This window comes from Pleurodeles waltl, chromosome 3_1, assembly GCF_031143425.1.
Source record: "Pleurodeles waltl isolate 20211129_DDA chromosome 3_1, aPleWal1.hap1.20221129, whole genome shotgun sequence".
NCBI lineage: Eukaryota > Metazoa > Chordata > Amphibia > Caudata > Salamandridae > Pleurodeles > Pleurodeles waltl.
The window spans coordinates 1,789,472,136-1,789,492,296 of NC_090440.1; the positions used below are offsets into that span (position 1 = coordinate 1,789,472,136).

At 45.0% G+C, this 20,161-nt stretch overlaps 1 protein-coding gene across 2 annotated transcripts in view; it reads left to right on the forward strand.

Moving 5' to 3' along the window:
* Positions 1-20,161, forward strand: part of DNAH7 (dynein axonemal heavy chain 7) — a 1,158,398-nt gene that overhangs the window by 88,496 nt on the left and 1,049,741 nt on the right. For both annotated transcript variants that reach the window (XM_069225862.1, XM_069225863.1), the window contains 2 exons: positions 10,854-11,034; positions 18,196-18,268. In XM_069225862.1, coding sequence (XP_069081963.1) covers positions 10,854-11,034; positions 18,196-18,268 — 254 coding nt within the window. The remainder of the gene's footprint in view (positions 1-10,853; positions 11,035-18,195; positions 18,269-20,161) is intronic.

Sequence of the window (20,161 nt, forward strand, 5' to 3'; positions counted from 1 at the left end):
AGGTGATGCAGGAAGATCTTTGGAGCCACCAACGTCAATCACCAGATTGCAGAGGGGTCATTGGTCAGCAGAACCACCAACAAGCCTTGGCAAAAGGAGTAAGAAGCCGCAGGGAAGTTCACAAGATTTGGGGGACCGGCAAGGACCAAACGACTTGACCATTGGAGGGGAGTCAGAGCTGGCCCTCAGCAAGCAGGAGAGCCAGGAGGAATCATTGGAGCCCCCACAAGGACCCACTGGCAGCAAGCACAGGAAGTCACAGGGAGGCCTCAGCAGCACTACAAAGACGGAGTCCCATGCCGCACGAGTTGCCGGGGCGGGGGTCGCTCTTCTTGGAGTTGCAAAGTGCTGGAGGCCGGGGCTTCTTGGAGCTTCAAGATCTTTGGGAGGAACAGCCAGCAAGCCTTGGTAACAACAACAACCACAGGGGTTCCATCCCAGTGGCTACAGCAAAGGCTCACCTACTCCCAAGTTGGACAGAAGACAAGTTGAACTTGCAGAAGGCCAAAGAACCACCACCTGTGTTGCAGAGGCTTTCGATGTCCGTGGGACAGCAGGATCCACCAGCCAGTCGTTGTTGTTGAGGTGCATGTAGATGCAGGGGAGAGACTCCTTCACTCCTAGGGAGATTCCTTCTTGCTTCCTGATGCAGACAGAGTCCTTGTGACCCTGGATGATGCACAGCCATGGATGTTGCAGAATTCGTGCAAGAGCTGAAGAAACAATGTTGCAGTAGGTGCCCTCCCACTGGATACAGTCTTGTTTCAGTTCCTAAGGCAGACCAGGAGTGGTTCCCGAGGCTATGTTGCAGACGTGGCATGCAGAGAGTCCTTTGTTTAGCCTTGCTTGACAAATCCAGGGTCCCACCCTCAGGGGAGCCCTTAAGTAGTCCAGAAAGGGGATTGGACACTGTCTGCGGTGACCCACCTATCAGAAGGGGCCAGGGAGGTCACAAAGTGACCTAACCATTCACATGCTCCCAGGGACCTCTGCCCATCTTGTTTCCAAGATAGCAGAATCAACCCGCCACCTGGCAGAACTCTGTGCACCTCCCTAGTGAGGAGCTGAACAGTGGGTGGTCACTCCCTGTGTCCATTGTGTAGTTTTGCACCAGAGTGGGAACCAAGGGTTTCTGTACTTGTGCAAACAAGTTTATGCAAGGAGGGAGTCAAATATGCCCTTCAAAGTAGTCTGGTGGTGGAGATTGTGCAGCGACAGTTTACAGCTTTTGACTATCTTCCTGAAGTCTGGAACATTATCTTGGCAGCCAGGCGTTCCTCTACAAAAACGGTATACGCCTGCCATTGGCAAATATTTTACAATATTGTATAGAGCAGTCTATTGATCCTCTCTCTACTTCTCTATCCGTCATTCTTCTTTTTATTCTTTCTCTTGCCAAACCGGGTTCCGTTCTGGCACTCTGAAGGGCCATCTCTCTGCTCTGTCCGCCTTTCTGCGGCTGCCTGATCAGCCCTCTCTGTTAAAGTCCCCTATTGTAGATATGTTTTTTAAAGGGCTTGTACATATGTTTCCCCCTGCTTCCTTCATTATGCCTCAGTGGGATCTTAACCTAGTTCTCACTTACTGTAGGAAGTTGGCTTTGTATATACTATCTCAAAGTGAGAGATAGTGTGCACAGAATCCAAGGGTTCCCCTTAGAGGTTGATAGTGGCAAAATTAGATGATATTAATGTTCTCAGGAGTTTCTTGGTCCTTTAGGTTTAGGGCAGTCCTCGGAGTCCTCACAGGTCTCTGATCCCCGTTGGATGCGTCGCTGTGCAGGTTCTTTGATTCTGGAGACAGGCCAGTAGGGCTGGGGCCAAGTCAGTTGGTGTCTCCATCGTCTCTGCAGGGCTTTCAGGTCAGCAGTCCTTCTTCTTTCTTCAGGTTGCAGGAATCTGATTTCCTGGGTTCAGGGTCGCCCCTAAATACTCAATTTAGGGGTGTGTTTAGGTCTTGGGAACAGTAGTCAATGGCTAGTGTCCTTGAGGGTGGCTACACCCTCTCTGTGTCTCCCCCCTGAGGGGAGGGGGACACATCCGTACTCCTATTGGGGGAATCCTCCAAACTCAAGATGGAGGATTTCTAAAGGCAGGGGTCACCTCGGCTCAGGGTACCTTAGGAGCTGTCCTGACTGGTAGGTGACTCCTCCTTGTTTTTTTCATTATCTCCTCCGGACTTGCCGCCAAAAGTGGGGGCTGTGTCCGAAGGGGCGGGCATCTCCACTAGCTGGGATGTCCTGGGGTGCTGTAACAGAAGGCAGAAGCCTTTGAGGCTCACCTCCAGGTGTTACAGTTCCTGCAGGTGGAGGTGAGAAGCACCTCCACCCAGTAAAGGCTTTGTTCCTGGCCACAGAGTAACAAAGGAACTCACCCCATGTGGCCATATAGTCGTCTGGTTGTGGCAGGCTGGCAGACACAGGTCAGCCTAGCACTAGGAGTCGGACTGGTATTCAGGGGGCATCTCTAAGATGCCCTTTGGGTGTATTTCACAGCATATCCCACACTGGCATCAGTGTGCATTTATTGTGCTGAGAAGTTTGATACCAAACTTCCCAGATTTCAGTGTAGCCATTATGGAACTGTGGAGTTCGTAATTGAAAGATTCCCAGACCATATACTCTTTATTGCTGCCCTGCACTTACAATATCTAAGGGTTGGCTTAGACACTGTAGGGGCATAGTGCTTATGCAGCTATGCCCTCACCTGTGGTATAGTGCACCCTGCCTTCGGGCCGTAAGGCCTGCTAGAGGGGTGACTTACCTATGCCACAGGCAGTGAGAGGTGGGCATGGCAGCCTGAGGGGAGAGCTATGTCGACTTAGTCATTTTCCCCCCACCAGCACACAGAAGCTGTGAGGCAGTGTGCATGTGCTGAGTGAGGGGTCCCCAGGGTGGCATACTACATGCTGCAGCCCTTAGAGACCTTTCCTGGCTACAGTGCCCTTGGTACCAGGGGTACCATATACAAGGGACTTATCTGTGTGCCAGGGCTGTGCCAATTGTGGGAACAAAGGGTGCTGGGGCCTGGTAAGCAGGGTCCCATCACACTTTCAATCATAACTGGCATCAACAAAAGGCAAAAAGTTAGGGAGTAACCATGCCAAGGAAGTAATTTCCTTACACTTACGTTGTGTGCTCCCTTTGAGCCACTGCAAAATTGTCCCCTCTGGCTGCTTACCATCAAGACAGCCTTCTTAGTGGCAATAACACCTACCTGGAGGGTGAGTGATATACAGGCCTTATCATCTAAACCGCCATATCTCACGTTATTTCCAGACAAGGTAGTGTTAGGCATACTTGCCTCTTTCCTTCCTGAGGTGGTGACCCCATTCACTCTGGGTCAAACTATCACATTGCCCACCTTCTTTGCTCCCCCACACCACTGTAAGGAAGAGAAGCGACTCCACTGGCTGGACCCAAAAAGAGAGTTGTTGTTCTACTTTGACCACACAAGAGTTTTGGGTGGATGACTAACTCTTTGTGGTGTATGTGGGAGCAAAGAAGGGTCGGGTAGTACAGAATTGGACCATTTCACACTAGGTTGTGCTCTGTACTAAGATCTGCTATGCCCTGGCTAAGAAACAGCCTCCCAAGGCCTTGCAAGCCCATTCCACCTGGGGAAAAGCCACGACTACTGCAATAATACGTGGAGTCTCAGTCCTGGACATCTGTCATGCAGCAATGTGGGCATCACTGCACATGTTTGCCAAACACTACTGCCTAGACAGTCCGTTCCGTAGGGCATTTTGCGTGTTCGGTCCTGCAGGACTTTCTAGTCTAAAAACATTGTTCGCAGCCCACCGCCAGGAGGATACGGCTTAAGTATGTAATCAAAGTATTGGAATCTGCAACTAGAAGTCTCTATCAGATGAACAAGTTACTTACCTTCGGTAACACATTATGTGGTAGAGACTCTATCTAGCTGCAGATTCCTGACACCCACGCATGCCTCACACCCCATTACACAAGCAATCTAGATTTGCATACTAGGTGAGGCATGCTATTGGAATGTGTCTTGAAATGTAGTTTACAAGATCTATAATAATGAGATGGAGACTATTATTGTTAGATATCAGCAGTGTGAGCAATAATTATTTTAACACAGCAATCAATATGCAAACGTTTTATTCCCTTCTACATATAGAGTGAGAAAACAATATTCTTTGGTTTACCCGAACCCTAACTCTGCAAGTTTATTTATGTATTATGTTCAGGGTATGGCCAAGGCAATATTTGCCATTCAGCGAAATTGCCAATCCCTTAAAAGTATGACCCTATTTAAGTACATATGACCTAAAACACAACTTTAGAGTACTTTTTTTTTTTTTTTTAAAGAAAGAAATGTCTCTTTCAGTGCAAAAACTGGTGGGATCCTGCACCCAAGCACAAGTAGCCAAACAAAGGCACAAAGGGGTGTGAGATCTCTGCACCTGGCTGTTATCAGTCTTTCCAAAGCACCAATCAGAGACCCACAAAAGGCAGGCTTGGATCAAGCACAATTGCTACTTGCTATGAGACTTATCACCTAGCACAAAGGCTGTGTCTGAGGAATTCTTAGAAAATTTGATTTGAAAGAGAACTAATCCAAACAATTTCTGAAGCCTTTCCTTTCTGGGAAATGTTAATGAAAGTGGGATCAAAAACACTCTTTTGGTTCCAATTTCATGTTCTTTATGGCCAAGGAAGGGAGTGCTGCGTGTGAACAGGTCACATGCTGTCTTGGAGCCAGTTTCCCAGAGGTGAGTGGAGACCTGAAGTCACATGAAATCCGCATTTTCTGCTGGAGGAGTTGAGGGTCTACCTCGTGCCTAGAATCCTGTCTGCCTGGTTAAAAACTGAATGAGAGGTCCTAGCAGGAGGAAAGACTGCCCAGAAGGAGACCTCCAGAATCATCCCAGCATGCAGATCACCCAGAGTAAGCTGACTGCCTTAGAGAGTGACCTTAGACCTTAGAAACCCATGCTGTGAGGATGTCCCACTGTCTCTCTACATGGGCCCGCTGTGATTTGCACCAAGATTTACAAGTACAAATACCACCCTATCATCTTTCAGGCTGTTGTGGGTCCGAGAACTAGTACTGCCAACTACAGAGAAAATGAGCTGCATCACTGCTGAAGAGGAAGCGCAATCAGACTGAAAGATGTCAACTGCTGAAGACCCACCACTGCTGACAATTCAGCCAGGAGGCCATAGTTGCTGTACCTGGGTATCTGCTCTGTAGCTGCTGAAGACGCCTGTCTGCTGGACTTGCCATGATAACTCCACCCAGTGATTCATGTTGCAAAGGAAAGTCACTGTTGAGGCCCTCACCGTGCTAAGCTGCCACTGTGAAGAGCAGGGAGGCAAACTGCTTCTGCCGCACGACTAGCTCTGAAACACCATTGAGAATGTAAAGTGGGGCTTAGTCGGAAAAGGGGAAAGGGACTAGGGGCCACATGTACAAAACATTTTTCTAGTCGTAAACGGGGTGATTCACAGAATCGGCCCGTTTGCAACTAGAAAAATGCTTTTTGGGATGTACAAAGTCCAAACTGCGATTCGGTAGCTAGTTACCGAATCGCAATTTAGGTTTTGCGATTTGGTATTAGGAAGGGACGTGTTCAGGGCATCCCTTCCTAATACCGAATCTAAATGGTATGTATGATTGTTTTGTGACTGTGAATGTGGTTGCAAAACAATCGCAATTAGCACAAATTTCAAATTGGTGCTAACCCATTCGCAAAGGGGAAGGGGTCAAGGGACCCCTTCCCTTTCTGAATGCATGCAAAAAAGTTTTTTAAGGGCAGGCAGTAGTCCCATGGACACCTGCCTACTCTTCAAAAATGAAACTGAAACGTTTCATTTTCTTTCTTTTTAAACTCAGAGAAAACAGTCTGCGTTGAAAACTTAAAAAAAAAAATTGCTTTATTGAAAAGCAATCACAGACATGATGGTCTGCTGACACCAGCAGGCCACCATCCCTGTGATCTTTGTGATTCCCGGTGGGTCGCAAATTGCGACCTATCTCATTAATATTAATGAGGCAGATCTATTTGTGAACCATCGGGAATCGCAAAAGAAACTCAATGTAGTTGATTACATTTGGATTTGCGATTCGCATGTGGCCCTAAGAGTGCACAGAGAGATCTGGCTCGAGGACTTCAGACTTTTTTTTCAAAGTGAAGGTTTGGTTTGAGAATTGTTAAACTGAATTATGCATCTAAGCAGTGTGGTAGACAGAAGTGACCTGCGCGTTCTCTAATTAATGCCTGTACCCTCATCATCCTGTGCAATGGTAGACATTAGAGCTTTTGAACGGGAAGAACATACTGAGATTGGCGACTAACGGAAGGCCATAACTGATATTACAGGCCTGTAATTGTGATTCCTATAAATTGTGTAATACTTCATTTTGCAGTATGATAAAAGTACTTTTATAAAAACATAGGCGCTATGCTGGACAATACATGATTGTGCCTGTTGGCTGACTGTTCTACGCACTTGTCCCCTATATTATGTCCCTGATAATCCTTTGACTTCTCACCTCTCTGCCCTGAGAGTCAAGTGGGCAAGGGTTGTATTTGTCCTAGTTTGCAGAGACGTAATAGGATGGACTCAAAAAGAGAGGGATAGGGAGGTATTATGGTCCAGTGTATATCCTCCCAATGAAGCTATAGAAAAAATATAAATACACTGTTCCAAAAGAAAGGAAAAAAACACATAGGGAAGTCCTAAAATTTAGGAGCAAATAACCTCACACATCCAAAAGGATGTCATGCTTCATCATCGGTACAGCTCCTCGTCAAACCGGCGATGCAATGTCTGACGGGCACCACCCCAAATGGGGGGGCTCTTTGCCGGAGATCTTTTACAATGATGGTGCCATGACACCAGGATTGAGTAGGGAAAAGAAGGAGATCAAAATAGAAAATGATTAAAATTGGCTCTCAAAACCTCCAACGGGTAAATAATTTATTGAACCAGTTGGAAGGCAGGGACCAAGATTAAAAAAGGGGTGTAGTCAAACGAGTGAAACAGAAATAATGATCAATCACTCTGTAAAAATATATGAATGGGAGGGAGGTTGGACAATTTTCAAACCAACCCTTTTCATGGGTCAACATGTTTCGCATCCTAGTGGCCCATACGGGTCCATTGATGCTTCGTCAGGACCTAGTTGACTATCTATATCTCCTAATCAAAAGGACAAATGTGTCTTCTTAATCAAGGTACCGGTGTTACAGGTAACTAAAAAGTTATGAAACAAGTATCCAATCACTTACATTAGTCAGGAGCATATGTTTCCTAACTAAAGCCCTGTAAATGAAATTGAATCAATTAATCGTTTAACAGAATAAAGCAAAATATTCAAAGAAAGAGTGCAAAAAAACGTGAACTCGTGTAACACAGTGTACGTGTTGACAAGTGAGAGAGTGCGTGAAAATATAAATAAATGGTGCTTACCACCCCCATTAGGGGAATGCGCTCCATAGGACCACGTAGACCAATGGTCAGGCGCAGTTTTAAGTCTAAATAAGGAAGCACAACCGCATCAACATGAAAACATCACAGTCAATGATTATCATTGTCAAATCAAGTCTCATTAATCGGAATATAGCAAAGCAATAAAGGTGTCAACCAATTAGGTTCAAGTATTCAGTATGCGTCTATAATAAGTATTCTGTGTAGTATCAGAAAACTATTGCATATTGCATGGTTGTCCAAGGATCGAAATATTGATAAGCCAGGTTTTTTGTAGTAAAAAAAGGGGCTACTGGTCAGAATAATGATGTGGGCCCTCCATGTGAATATATAGACCCCCCAAAAATCAGGTAGAGTGTCGTTACCAGTGGTAGCACTATGACAAGAGGCATAATAGCCATAGATGAAATGCTGTGCCAAGAAACTTAAACCAGAAACGTCAAAAGACGCGTTATTATAGATGGCAGTTTAAGAACAATGGCTGAGTTCAAGAAGTCGGTACTGTAATGTTAAACGCGGCGACAGTGTCGGAAAGTAACAAAAGAGAGGCCAAATCCCATAGTAACGGGAGAATGGCCGGCACTTACTTCAAATGCTGCCGGGACCGACGAGGAAACCTACCCGGGTCCGTGCGTCCTGAATTCTTAACGGATGCCGGTGGGTGGGGATAATAAATCCTCCAACCCGGAAGGTAAAAGGGGGAGTGTCCGGTGAGCGTGTGATCACGTAGTGACACGTGACACACGCTTCACGGAGAAAATGGTAAAAACCAACGAAGGGTTGTCGTACTAAGAAACCCAAGGAGGGGCATAGAAATAGAGGAGGGGTGTAAACACCAGAGCCTCTTAAAAATACATGCAGTCAAAGAGCGGATATTAAAGAGATTCTTGTCTCGAACTGCTCGAGCTGCTTAACCTGTACCTACATGTTTGTACAGGAATAACTAGGTATTGCATGAAGGCTCAACTAAGCAAAGAGAGGCGATCACCAGAGTAAATACAGGGAACAGTTGTTATATAGGTGGCATCAGTGTGAGGGGAATGCAGGGATATTAGTATCTACTGCTGCCAAAAGAAAAATTGGTAAAATTAACTGGTAAGGCTAGTCCATGGGATATCATCATTGAGTCCCTGGGTGTGGGTGCGTAGCTTAAACACCCATCGTTGTTCTAACTTAAAGAGGGAATTGGCAGTCTTGTGTGGGTCGGTTTGGAGGACCACCCACCACATGTCATCTGGGCTGTGTCCAATCTCTAGGAAGCGTAGGGACAATTTAGTAGTGGCGCGGCCGCATCTAATGTTGCTACGGTGTTCATTAATCCTGAGTTTCACTGCTCTAGTGGTCCTTCCTATATACTGAAGACCACATGGGCATGTAATCATATACACACAATTCTTGATATTGCGATTGGTGAGTTTAAACCAATTGCCAGATCCCAATGAGTTCAAAGGTAATGGATTTTAACTTCTTAGTGAGAGTGCAAACATTACAATGACCACAAGGGAAATGACCAGTCACAGGAGGAATGCCCCAAAGAGATTGTTGTCGGGGTAGATCAAAGGTGGGACGGGGTCTGGTGTGAACTAGTAAGTCCTTGATATTGGTGGTACGTTTGAAGGCGAATAGAGGTTTGGAGATCTGTTTTCCTCCACTGCATAGAATAGCCCATCTCTTATTAACTATTTTTTTGATAGACTTAGAGAGGGGGGTAAAGGTGGACACACAGGTAAGTTTGGTGTGTGGGGTATTTGATAACAGGATGTCTCTACTGCAAGATTTAGCCAGCTTATATGCTGCCTTTACCACAGGGTATGGGTAGTGACGTTTGTCAAGTTTATCAGATAGATCATCGGCTTGGGACTTGAACATATGCATGGAACTGCAATTACGTTGGAGGCGGAGAAACTGGCCATAGAGTAAATTGTTTCTTAATGCCTTTGGGTGATGGCTCTCATACAGTAGAAGACTATTATGGTCAGTGGTTTTTTGGTAAGTGTGTGTGTACAATTTCCCATTCTCTATACAGATCATGAGATCCAAAAAGGGGATCTGAGTCTCGGAAACAGAGGATGTAAATTTCAAAAAGGGGTTCAGAGTGTTGATCCAAGTGATGAACAGTTGTACATCTGCCGGGGTACCATGCTAGACGATAAAAATATCGTCGATATATCTCCGCCACAGTTTAATGTTAGTTTGGAAAGGGTTTGTGTTAGATAGAATGAACCGTGATTCAAAGTCGAACATATAGAGACAGGCTAGACTAGGGGCCATTGTAATAGGATGGACCCCAGTACACCAATGACAAACAACCTCAGCTACTATGGTTGGGGCCTACTAGATCCTGTTTGGCACCATAACTGTAAAAGGGTTTAAAAATATGTTTATTGGTTCATGACTGGTTTGCACTTTGATTTGTCCTTTTCGTAAAATAGGCGTTCCCCTATGTGTTCTGCCCTGGTAGCAGCTCACGTGAGGTTCATTCCATATGTCCCCAAATGACACAAGAATTTTCTTTCACAGCTACGTTTGCACCCATGCCCAAAAACTGCAAAGACCACCATTAGGAATAAAAAGGATCTCAGTTCTTCACAGGTGATTAGATTGTGAGCTAGGATTCAGCCTTCAAAGCCAACCATCGTTAGATCTCTGCATTGTTTAGAATACATTGTTAAATAGACAGTTGTAGACCGCAATATAATACATCCAATTGCTGAAATGAGTGGCCATGTCTGCGCTCAAAAGGAAAAATAGGGTTGCATTTAAAAATCCAAAGCTTTACAGTGTGATTTATAAAAGCCTCCATAAACAATTATTGCGACTTGGATAGTTCAATAAAACAACTTTATACCAAATTACAAAACACACTGAAGGGCAAGAATCCTTTCTGCCTTTTTGGTTTGGGTGATAAACAACCCAGTTTTTCATAGCCTGCAGATAGGCAAACCTTTCAGATAGAACTTGAATAAGAAACTGAAGTATTGAGACCATGTGTTCCACCATCACTCTCCTGGCCAATCCATAGAAAAGCTTTCTGGGCTCATGCCTATACTTTTTGGAAAATGTCATGCAGATTCTTCAAACGGTGGCAAAGTTACTAAAGAGAGATATCGAAGTGATAATGAAACTGAACTCTTGTGTAACTAACGTAAATGCCAGATTGCTCATCCTAATATAGATCTGCAAATCTGCATCACTGATATACCAAAACGTTTTCAAATAAATGGCGTTTCACTTTAATCATTTTATCACAAGTAGTAGATACTCTACATGACTATTGATACTCCTTATGCCCTGTCTGAACCCAGGCTTGCAGTGTGAATTTGTAATTACAGTTGTCCTTTTACTGCCATTGTCTGCCACTGATGCTTCCCTTTGTGTCATTCATGTATAGAGATACAACTATTACATTAAGCACGGGATAGACACGGAACATGTTGCCCCTATGGAAGACTCTTGGCTGGAAAATGTGTTGGCTCTTGTTCCAAATCACCTGAAACTCTTTAAAGAAAGTATATATTTGCTGTCGGATGAAATGAGGGAGGACTATCTTCTAAGTGTTAAAAAAGCCATTGGTAAGTAGCCAATACACTTTATATTTTTTCATTTGTTCTTTAATTTTGTATTTTATTTTTTTACCTATTCATAGACCATCTACCAAACGCTGTAAGTGAACTTTACGCCACTGGCGTATTTCCAAAAACAAATTAAAAGCCCATTGAAAATAGCAAGTTAGAGCATTTTGCAGGAGAACTCGTGTCATGCTTATTGGAGAGTATAACTTTGTGGATTTTGTTATTGAATTAATAGATGTCTGTAGGCCTCACAGAGAGCTCTATCAATTGTCTTTTGCATGATAAAGTAGTTACATTTTTATTTTAGATAAATCTTCGTACTCAAGATAAAATCGCATAATGAATGTTCAATTTAGTTTCTTTTTATTTGTCAATTGATGGGGGATAGGTGTACTTGCTCACCCATTTACTAATATTGAATATCCTTTTTTTTGGGGGGGAGGGATCATTTTATTGTTTTTTCAACTAAGGCTTGCAATGACATTACAAACAAACATTAGCCCAGTAAATGGTGTTACAACAGGGCAGAGCTCAATCCTCTTGCTCGTGTATTGTGAGTATGCACAGTGCTGAGGCCCACGCTTCCATCTGTGATCCAGGGCCTATCTGCACAGGGCTCCAGTTAAATCCCTCTGTGGTTTGCCCTGTCTCCCCAGAACTTGGAATGTTTCTGGGGGCATGCCCGTGATAAGGATATAGGGTGGTTCAGTTCAATGCACTGGTCCATGCCTTTGGCCCACACCTCAACGGAGGGGGTTCCTTGGTCCTTCCAAGCTTTAGAGATATCCCTTTTAAATATAATTAGACCCAGCCAAAGAAGCGCTTTGTGGTAGTGTATGGCTCCTAGTTCGTCAGTCATGTGTAGCAGGGTGAGTCTGGGATCCTGGGGTATGTCCCAACCCAGCCCCTTCTCAAGTTGTCTCAACACACCATTCCAGAAGGGGGGTCAGCACCAAATATTATCACAATGTGTGTGGCAGGTCACCCTGGAGGGCAGCACACCTCATGCTAACTCCAGCAGAAATCAGGCCCATGCTGTGGAGTCTGGCTCTAGTGACCTACACTGCACAGCACCTTCAGTTGGATCAATGTAAATTGTGATGCTATAACCGCTTCTACAGCTAAATAGCTAGTCCCACAGGAATTTTGTTGGTGTGGGGCCCCCTGTCCCCTCAGGAATACCCACAACTCTGAGATTGTTTCTTTACGACCTCCCTTTGGCATCTTCTGCACGGACCTCCAATTGCCCTACTAGGTGCTGCAGGGTTCTCAATTGTTCTTCATGTGATGTGACTATGTCTTCTATTGTCGACACTCTACCCTAGACCGCAGTAACCCTGTGTGTAGTACTACGGAGATCTTGTCCGATCAAGGCAAGGTCTACCTTCAGTTCCCCCGTCTCGCCCTCCATGGTGACCTTGAGGTCTTGGATCTCAAGTAGGATAGAAGATGTCTGTGGGTGTCCATCTGATGGGGGGGTCGCTTGCCTTCACGCCTGCCTCACCCGTTGGGCCAGTATGTTTACTAAATGTATCAATCTTTTGCTGAGATACTGCTGTTGTGGGTTTATCCCTGACCATGAAGCCACATTGGGAGAGGGCTTCAGAGGACAGAGCGTGATATAGTGTAGCGAGGGATCACACAACTCTCCACGGCTGGGCACAGATGCCGATTCCCAACCAAATGCCAAGGCTCTGCCATCAACACCAGGCAGCCGACCATCTGCACAACGCTGGGGGGGCGTCCACCAGATGATAGAGCCCTAATGGGTTAGTGGAGTAAATCGAAGGTCCAACACACAGAGCCCCTCACCATTAAGGCAGTCAGACTCCCACAACCCAGCCCAGTGCTGGGGATTCAAAGGGGCCAGTCCCCCACACAAGGTTCTCGTGTGTCCCACAAGGGGGTACTGCCCAAAGCCCTCCTATGGGGTATCACCGACCAGATGTCTTCGGGCTTAGGCAGCAAGAGAGCCTCCATGTTTTGCCACAGGCAAACCGACTGGGTGTCTCAGGGCATCCTCACGATATATAAGTGGGTCCCATATGACGGTGGCCTCCACTGCACCACACCTCTTGCCGTAATACTCGCTGAACACAGCAAAATTAGTGGTATAGGGGGGTCTCCAACAGTTCACATGGCACCCTTTGCAGCCAACACTCACCGAAGGGCAGCCGTAGCAGTAGTAAGGCAGAAGTACACGTGGCCCCCTTCCATAACCATCTTGCCACTACCAAGTTACGCTCCTCAGTGCTCTCGGGGCCGGACGGCCGGACCCATGATGACTCCCTCCTGCCGAGGCCCAGTGATTGCAGCCCGCTTTGCTATCACACTGCTGCTGAGCCCTCCCTGGCGGCCCCAGATCCCAAACTGTACCTTGCCCTTGCTGGGGACCCCCTGGGGTCTGGAGCAGGCACACTGCCACCACAGGATTTCTCTTGCCATTCCTCTGACTTGCTCACCATTGGGGCGACCCACATCTCGGACCAGGTGCACAGCAACCACCACAGCCCTAACCAACTTGACCGCCATGGCATCCACAAGCACTTTCCTTCCGGGTGATACAACTGAGTATGGGCACTGCCAGCAGGCTCAACCAAGGTTAGATGGGCCCAGTGGCGGTGGTTCTGGGCAGATAGGCCGCTGGGATGTGGAGCTCTCTCACAGAGGGACCGCCATTTTCGCTACCATAGCCACGTCCCCAATATCACTTATCCTTAGCAGTGAACAGCAGTCTTGGAGCGTCCTTCATAGCTGACTAGTAACAGTATACCTGCCAAAAATCTGTGAATTTCTCATCTGACATTCTCGTGTTTTTTGTGGCGAGTCAACTGTTTTTAAACATTGGGGAAAGTTGTTTCAGAAGGACAGCCCTCTTTAGGAGTTTTAATATCATGTTGTATGCATTTTTCTGGCTGGGAACCATCCGCTACACACAACTCATCAATGCCTCATATGCCCTGTAGAAAACTTCTAGCGCACAAAGAAAATGTAATTTTGTTTTCCACTAATAGACTACTTTGGGCGAAACTGCTCACTGCTGGGCTCCCCATCTTGTCAGTGCATTATGGCCGATCAGTATACCTTTTTTGTTTTCAAAACGCTAAACCTCACTTTGCGGGTTTGTATTTTTTTAAATGAAAAATAAGCCAAAAATATGTCCACTCATCTGCTATATTTTCTTGGCATAACTGACATGCCAACATTGAGCAGCTTTGCCAAAAGTGCTTTCTTTTGATAAAAATGAACTGCTGTTTGGACAAGAACTCAAAATAGGGCGCACAGATGGTGGGCTGGCCCGCTGTTGGCCGGCGACAACAAGACTGAGCGCTGAGGCGACGTAATTGAAGGGATGTACGTGCAACTGCTATGCACGGCTCATGGATGGCAGCTGTGGCCTCGCTGGTGACTGGCTCTCGCCCTCTCTCTGGGGTCGACCGCTCCTCTTGCCGGTCCCCCCCCCCCCCTCGGAGTGGGTCCTCCGATGCCACCTTAGCTCCTATCTAACTCGTTTTCTCTATCTCTTTAGTTTTCTGAATAACCTTTGCACACGTAGAATGTACTTCATGTGAGGAAGCATGGCCTCTAGGCCCTAATCGGGCAACAGTGCACTTGCACTGGACTCGCAAAATGTGCATCCGTAAAACTCTCAAATATAATGTATGATGGAACATAATGTAACCTCATGTATCGCAGTTAAATGTTGCCACTTGGCTGATAAGCAATAAAAATATATTTAAAAAAAAAAAAAAAAATAGGGCGCACAGTTCCTTAAAGACCTTGTGAATCTCCTCTTCAAAAGACAGCTGCTAGGTAAGAAAAACCGATGGAACACTGACAGTGCGATCAACTAACACTTTTTTTTAAAAAAAGGGAAGTAAACGATTACGTACACAAAAAATTATGTAAATTAATCTTATGTGAGTGGACTCCAAGCACGCAACATAGCCACTGAGATTCTTTCATGAATCATATTCCATATCAGTTCTAAAGAAAATGAATATTTATTAAATGTTTCATCAAATCGATCTAAATTTGGAATAAAATCCCAGTAACGGAAGTTACTGTTTAAATGCACTTCGCACTAAACAGAATGTAGGTAATGATAGATAAACTGAAAATAAGTCTTGGCTCATCTTTTTTAGTGTAGGACTATTGCCCTGATCTCTGCATAGCAGCAAAGGATTCGGTTTAATGGCCAATTAAATGAGACTAGCAGGAAGTCAGTGGATGTACGGCCAATAAATGTAATGCTTGCATCGGCAAATGAACGCATGGACTGTAGTTCAGATTTCTAATGTCTCTGCCAAATATGCTACAGAGTTAACATTGTAAACAAGGGACACTGTAAGCAGGAGCACCTGCATGTCTCTGACTATGCCCCACACGCACCTTGCTTACCTTTCTTTTTTCTTTAATCCTGAATGCAGAGGATTTCATGATTTTTTTTTTGTGGTGGTCAATTAGATGTGGTGTGCACAGAATCGAGGTGTTCCCAAGAGGCTAAACAGAGGCTAAAGTGATAATACTAATGCTCTCTTTTATGGTGTTGTGGGTCAGCAGTTAGACTTATCAGAGGGTATTACAAAGCATTTGTGGTACACACACAGGCAATAAATGAGGCACACACTCAATGACTAAACCCAGGTCACTTGTTTTTACATTGAAAAAAATATATTTTGTTACTTTATTACTGGAACCAGAAGAACTATGTTGCAAGTACGTAGGTATCAAGCATATGTATCAAATGTACTTTGGTTTTAGTAGATAAAGCAGTTTGCAAGTAAGTATCAATTTTCTATTTCAAAAGTTGACAGTGCAATTTTCCATAGGAATCCCTTGAGTCCTAGGGGGTGAAAGTATTAGCACAAAAACGTGTAAGTACATGACTTACGATTCCAGTCTTCGGTATTTAGGATGTCCACAGGTCAAAGTATAGGCTGACCCCAAAAGTGCATCACTAGCAACACGTGGCCAATTGGGTGTAGAGGTCAAAGTTGGTGTCAGGTTTGTAATAGAATTCTATGAGGACGGGGGTGCTTGGAAAAGGCCTGCTTGCAGTTAAGTACCCACGTCTTTGGAGAGCAGACCTGGGGGGTTTAGGTGAGCACTGGGGGAGGGCACAGATTAGCAGCAAACACACACCCCCAGCGGCACAGGGGCGACCGAGTGCAGGGAGCAAACACAGAATCTGGCTCCCAATGCTTTTCAATAGAGGGACCCTAGGGGTCAAAAAGATGCTACAAGCTGGGTCCAGGGTGTTGGTTCCGGAAAACCCATGGCTGGACAAGGAGGAGGGCCGCCAGCTAAACGTTGCTGGACCATTGGTCAGGTTCCCCAAGGCCAGGGGGCTGCAGGGGGTACCTTTGGGAGTCAGGCATCTTCATCCAGTTTGCTTGCATTCAGGGGTTCCTCTGGATTAAGGCTGCAGGCATGGTCATGTTGGCCAGGAGGGTTCAACCCAGGGTGGACACAAGATCAGAATTGCCTGAGGACTTGCTCTGGACCGGTGGGCCACCTGGACACAGGCCGTGGGCATTGGGTACAGAGTGGGCAGGACTCATGGATCCGGGTCAGCTCTGGAGTCCTTGGGAGTTCTTGGTCCTCTGGTGAGCAGGCAGTCCTTTGGGGGTTTGGAGTGATCACTGGCCCTGCAGGATGCATAGCCTTTTGGTAACCGAGTCCTTGAAGCTGCAGGCAGGACGGTACAGCTGGGCCCAAGTCAGTTGTCGTCTGGAGTCTTCAAAGCTGGAGGGTCGGCTTAGCAGTCCTTCTTTCTTCATGCCTTGAGGCCGCCAGGTTTCTGTGAGCTAGGTTCAGGGGTGCCCTTAAATCCTAGATTTAGGGGTGTTACAGGGGTTAGAGAACAGTAGCCAAAGGCTACCATCCCTGAGGGTGGGTACACTCTTCTTGTGCCCACTCCCTTTCGGGAGGCGGGCACATTCCTAATCCTATTGCCTCCTGTCATCCAAACCAAGATAGAGGTTTCTGCAGGGAGGGGGTCACTTCAACTCTGGTCACCTTAGGGGTGGTCCTAGCGACAGTAGCCACTCCCCCCTGTATTACCTAATTTTCCTATTGGACCTGCTGCTAAAGTTGGGCTTGGTCTGGGGGCAGGCATCACCAGTAGCTGGAGTGCCCTAGGGGCACTGTAACAGGAGGCATGGTGTCAGAAACTTGTCTGTTAGTAGCAGGCTGGCACAGACTGGTCAGTCCTGCACTAAAGGGTTGGGTAAAATACAGAGGGCATCTTTAAGATGCCTTCTTTGTGCATTTTCCAATACTTCCAACACTGGCATCCGAGTGGGTTTATTGTGCTGAGATGTTTGATATCAAACTTCCTAGTCTTCAGTGGAGCCATCATGGAGCTGTGGAGTTCTTAATGACAAACTCCCAGACCATGTACTCAGTATCGCCACAGTGCACACACAATCTTTAAGATATGGCTTAGACACTGTAGGGGCATATTGCTCATGCAGCTGTGCCCTCACCTGTGGTATAGTGCATTCTGTCTTAGGGCTGTAAGGCCTGCTAGAGGGGTCTTACCTATGCCACAGGCAGTGGGTTATTGGCATGGCACACTGAGACGGATACCATGTTGACTTTACCTTTTTCTCACCACCAACACACACAACCTGCAAAGGCAGTGTGCATGTGTTTGGTGAGGGGTCCCGTAGGGTGGCACAATATGTGCTGCAGCCCTTAGGGAACCTCCCTGGCCACAAGGCCCTTGGCACCACTAGTACCTTTTACAAGGGACTTAGCTGTGTGCCAGGGATGTGCCAAATTGCAGAAACTATGGTACAATTTAGGGAAAGAACACAGGTGTTGGGCCTGGTTAGCAGGATCCCCGCACACACTCAATCAAGTTAGCATCAGATATCAGGCAAAAAGTGGGGTACTGCAAACAAGGGGCCAGTTTCATACACCATGCAAATACGCAGCCTGACAGTCAACAGAAATACGTTTTAGACAAAACATTCCCATTTATTATTTTTTCAATTAAAAGTGTGATCTAATATTTTATTCTTCAACTCAGAACATTGCTTTCTAACATAGGGGTGAAGCTTCAATGTAAAGGACCTACACTGTACCTTTTGGGATACAAGTCATTATTGTATGGATTTTTCATAATAATTATTTCAATATTTAATTTTTTAGTTGACTTTGTCTTAAAAGACCCCAGAGAGAAAGAAGATGATAAGAAGCAAGATCTGCCACCTCACCGTTTAGAGTAAGACGCTTTGTATTGTTGTATATTGTGAATTTAATTTTGTCTTAATGGAATATTATGCAAAGTAGTTAATGTAATTAGGCAGTATACTAATCATAAGGTGCATACTTTACTAAGACTTACTGCATGTTCCCTATAAAAGATTGACAACATGCTCTTGGCAGACCAGTTATCCTAAACGTGTATGCAGTGTGATTCTTTATTAAAAATATGTGTGTGTCTGTGATGTGGTCTCATTGGTGGCTATTTGAATCCCTCAATTTGAAACCTAGTCTCCCCCCAGGACATGACTGCCAAAATAATTAATGATTGTCTATTACAGGGGGGCTCATAATCACTGTTTTCTTTAGCTAAATGTAAAGCACTGATTCAGCAGGATGTTCCTTCGAGTTGCCTGGAAGAAAACTAGATGCTCCCCTGGACTTTAGCCTCTGACATCAATTCATACCTGGCATGAGGCCCATTTCACAGTTTGAAGACCTCTTGTCTTACCCCTACCTTGCCCCAAACTGTTCAGTCTGGATTCAACTCCTAGATACCTGGGGTTTAGCCCTACTTTTCAGCCTGGTTTGAATGGCTTCAATCTCTGCCTCAAAATTCTGGATTTCTGATGGAATCCAAGCCATATGTATTAGGTCTCCATCATGTCCCGCTGCAGTTAAAACATTCTTATCTAAGCTACTAGACCCATCTTAAAAAGCAAAAAATAGGTGAGGTAAGTCACCCATTGTCCCTAATTGCTAGCTCCTTCAGATACAATAGTGCCTTTCTGTGTTGCATGTCATCTATTGTGCAAACCACAATCTTCTGTTTCTCTCAGATAAACTAGGGGTTGAGACATTAGGACATTGTGTTCTTGTGAAACTGATTTCTCATCATCTACTTCCCTGAGTAACTGATGGCACGGCTAGAACTCTGACACAGCTTTGGAATGCATTGCATATTAAGGGGAGTCTTTACGATATACTTTAATTCCTTATGGGGCTTACAAATGTTTTGCATACTTTGCTTTTCTTCAGGTCACCTAGCATACTTTTCTAATCCTATCATTCTTTTTAAAGCATTCCATCCAAGAGATCTCCCTTGCTGTGCTCTTACCCATAGTAGTGGTTTTGCTGTCAGCTTTTTATTTTAGGCCATTAGGTCTTAGAGTATTTGCCATGACCTTTTCACAGTCTTCATATGGGTCTGGAACACTCTCCTAACTACGTTTCTGTGTGTATGGTAACAGAACATGTTTTCCCCATGAAGATTTTTTATTTGACCCAGGAGCCTTTTCTAATGCTACCTGTGTTCCTCACAAATACTTTCTGATGTTGGATAACCTCACTGCCCTTCATTCATTTACTACCAAAGCCCTCATTGTGATTTGGTGGGTTAATTGCAAAATATAATATAACTCCTAATACCACTCATATCGCAATTTGCAGTTTGGTGGATAACATTTTACTCGTGCAGTTTTCCCCAATAAATCTCTGCAGGTCAGACTTGCAGAATTTTTTTAATCTGAGATGAGAATGGAGCACACATGAGCAAAAGTTCATAGATTATCAATTCTATTCATGGATCCTTAAATTTTTAGACTTTAAACAACACACGTAATGTAAAGCAAATGTGGCATCAATATAACAAGTGATAATTACAGAGAATATATCGTTTCATTTACAAATTTAATACACATAATGCAAATATAACACAATTCCATGAAATAATATACAAATAGTTGTGACAAAGCTAATACTATACAAAGCTGGTGTTACACATAAACTAGACAATGTTATCTCACACATTGCATATTTGACTCAATGGTAAAACATTTAATCTTTTTCCTTTCCATCCAAATGAAAGAATTAATCTTGAAATTCAATCAAATTCAGCCGACACGTGTTTCGT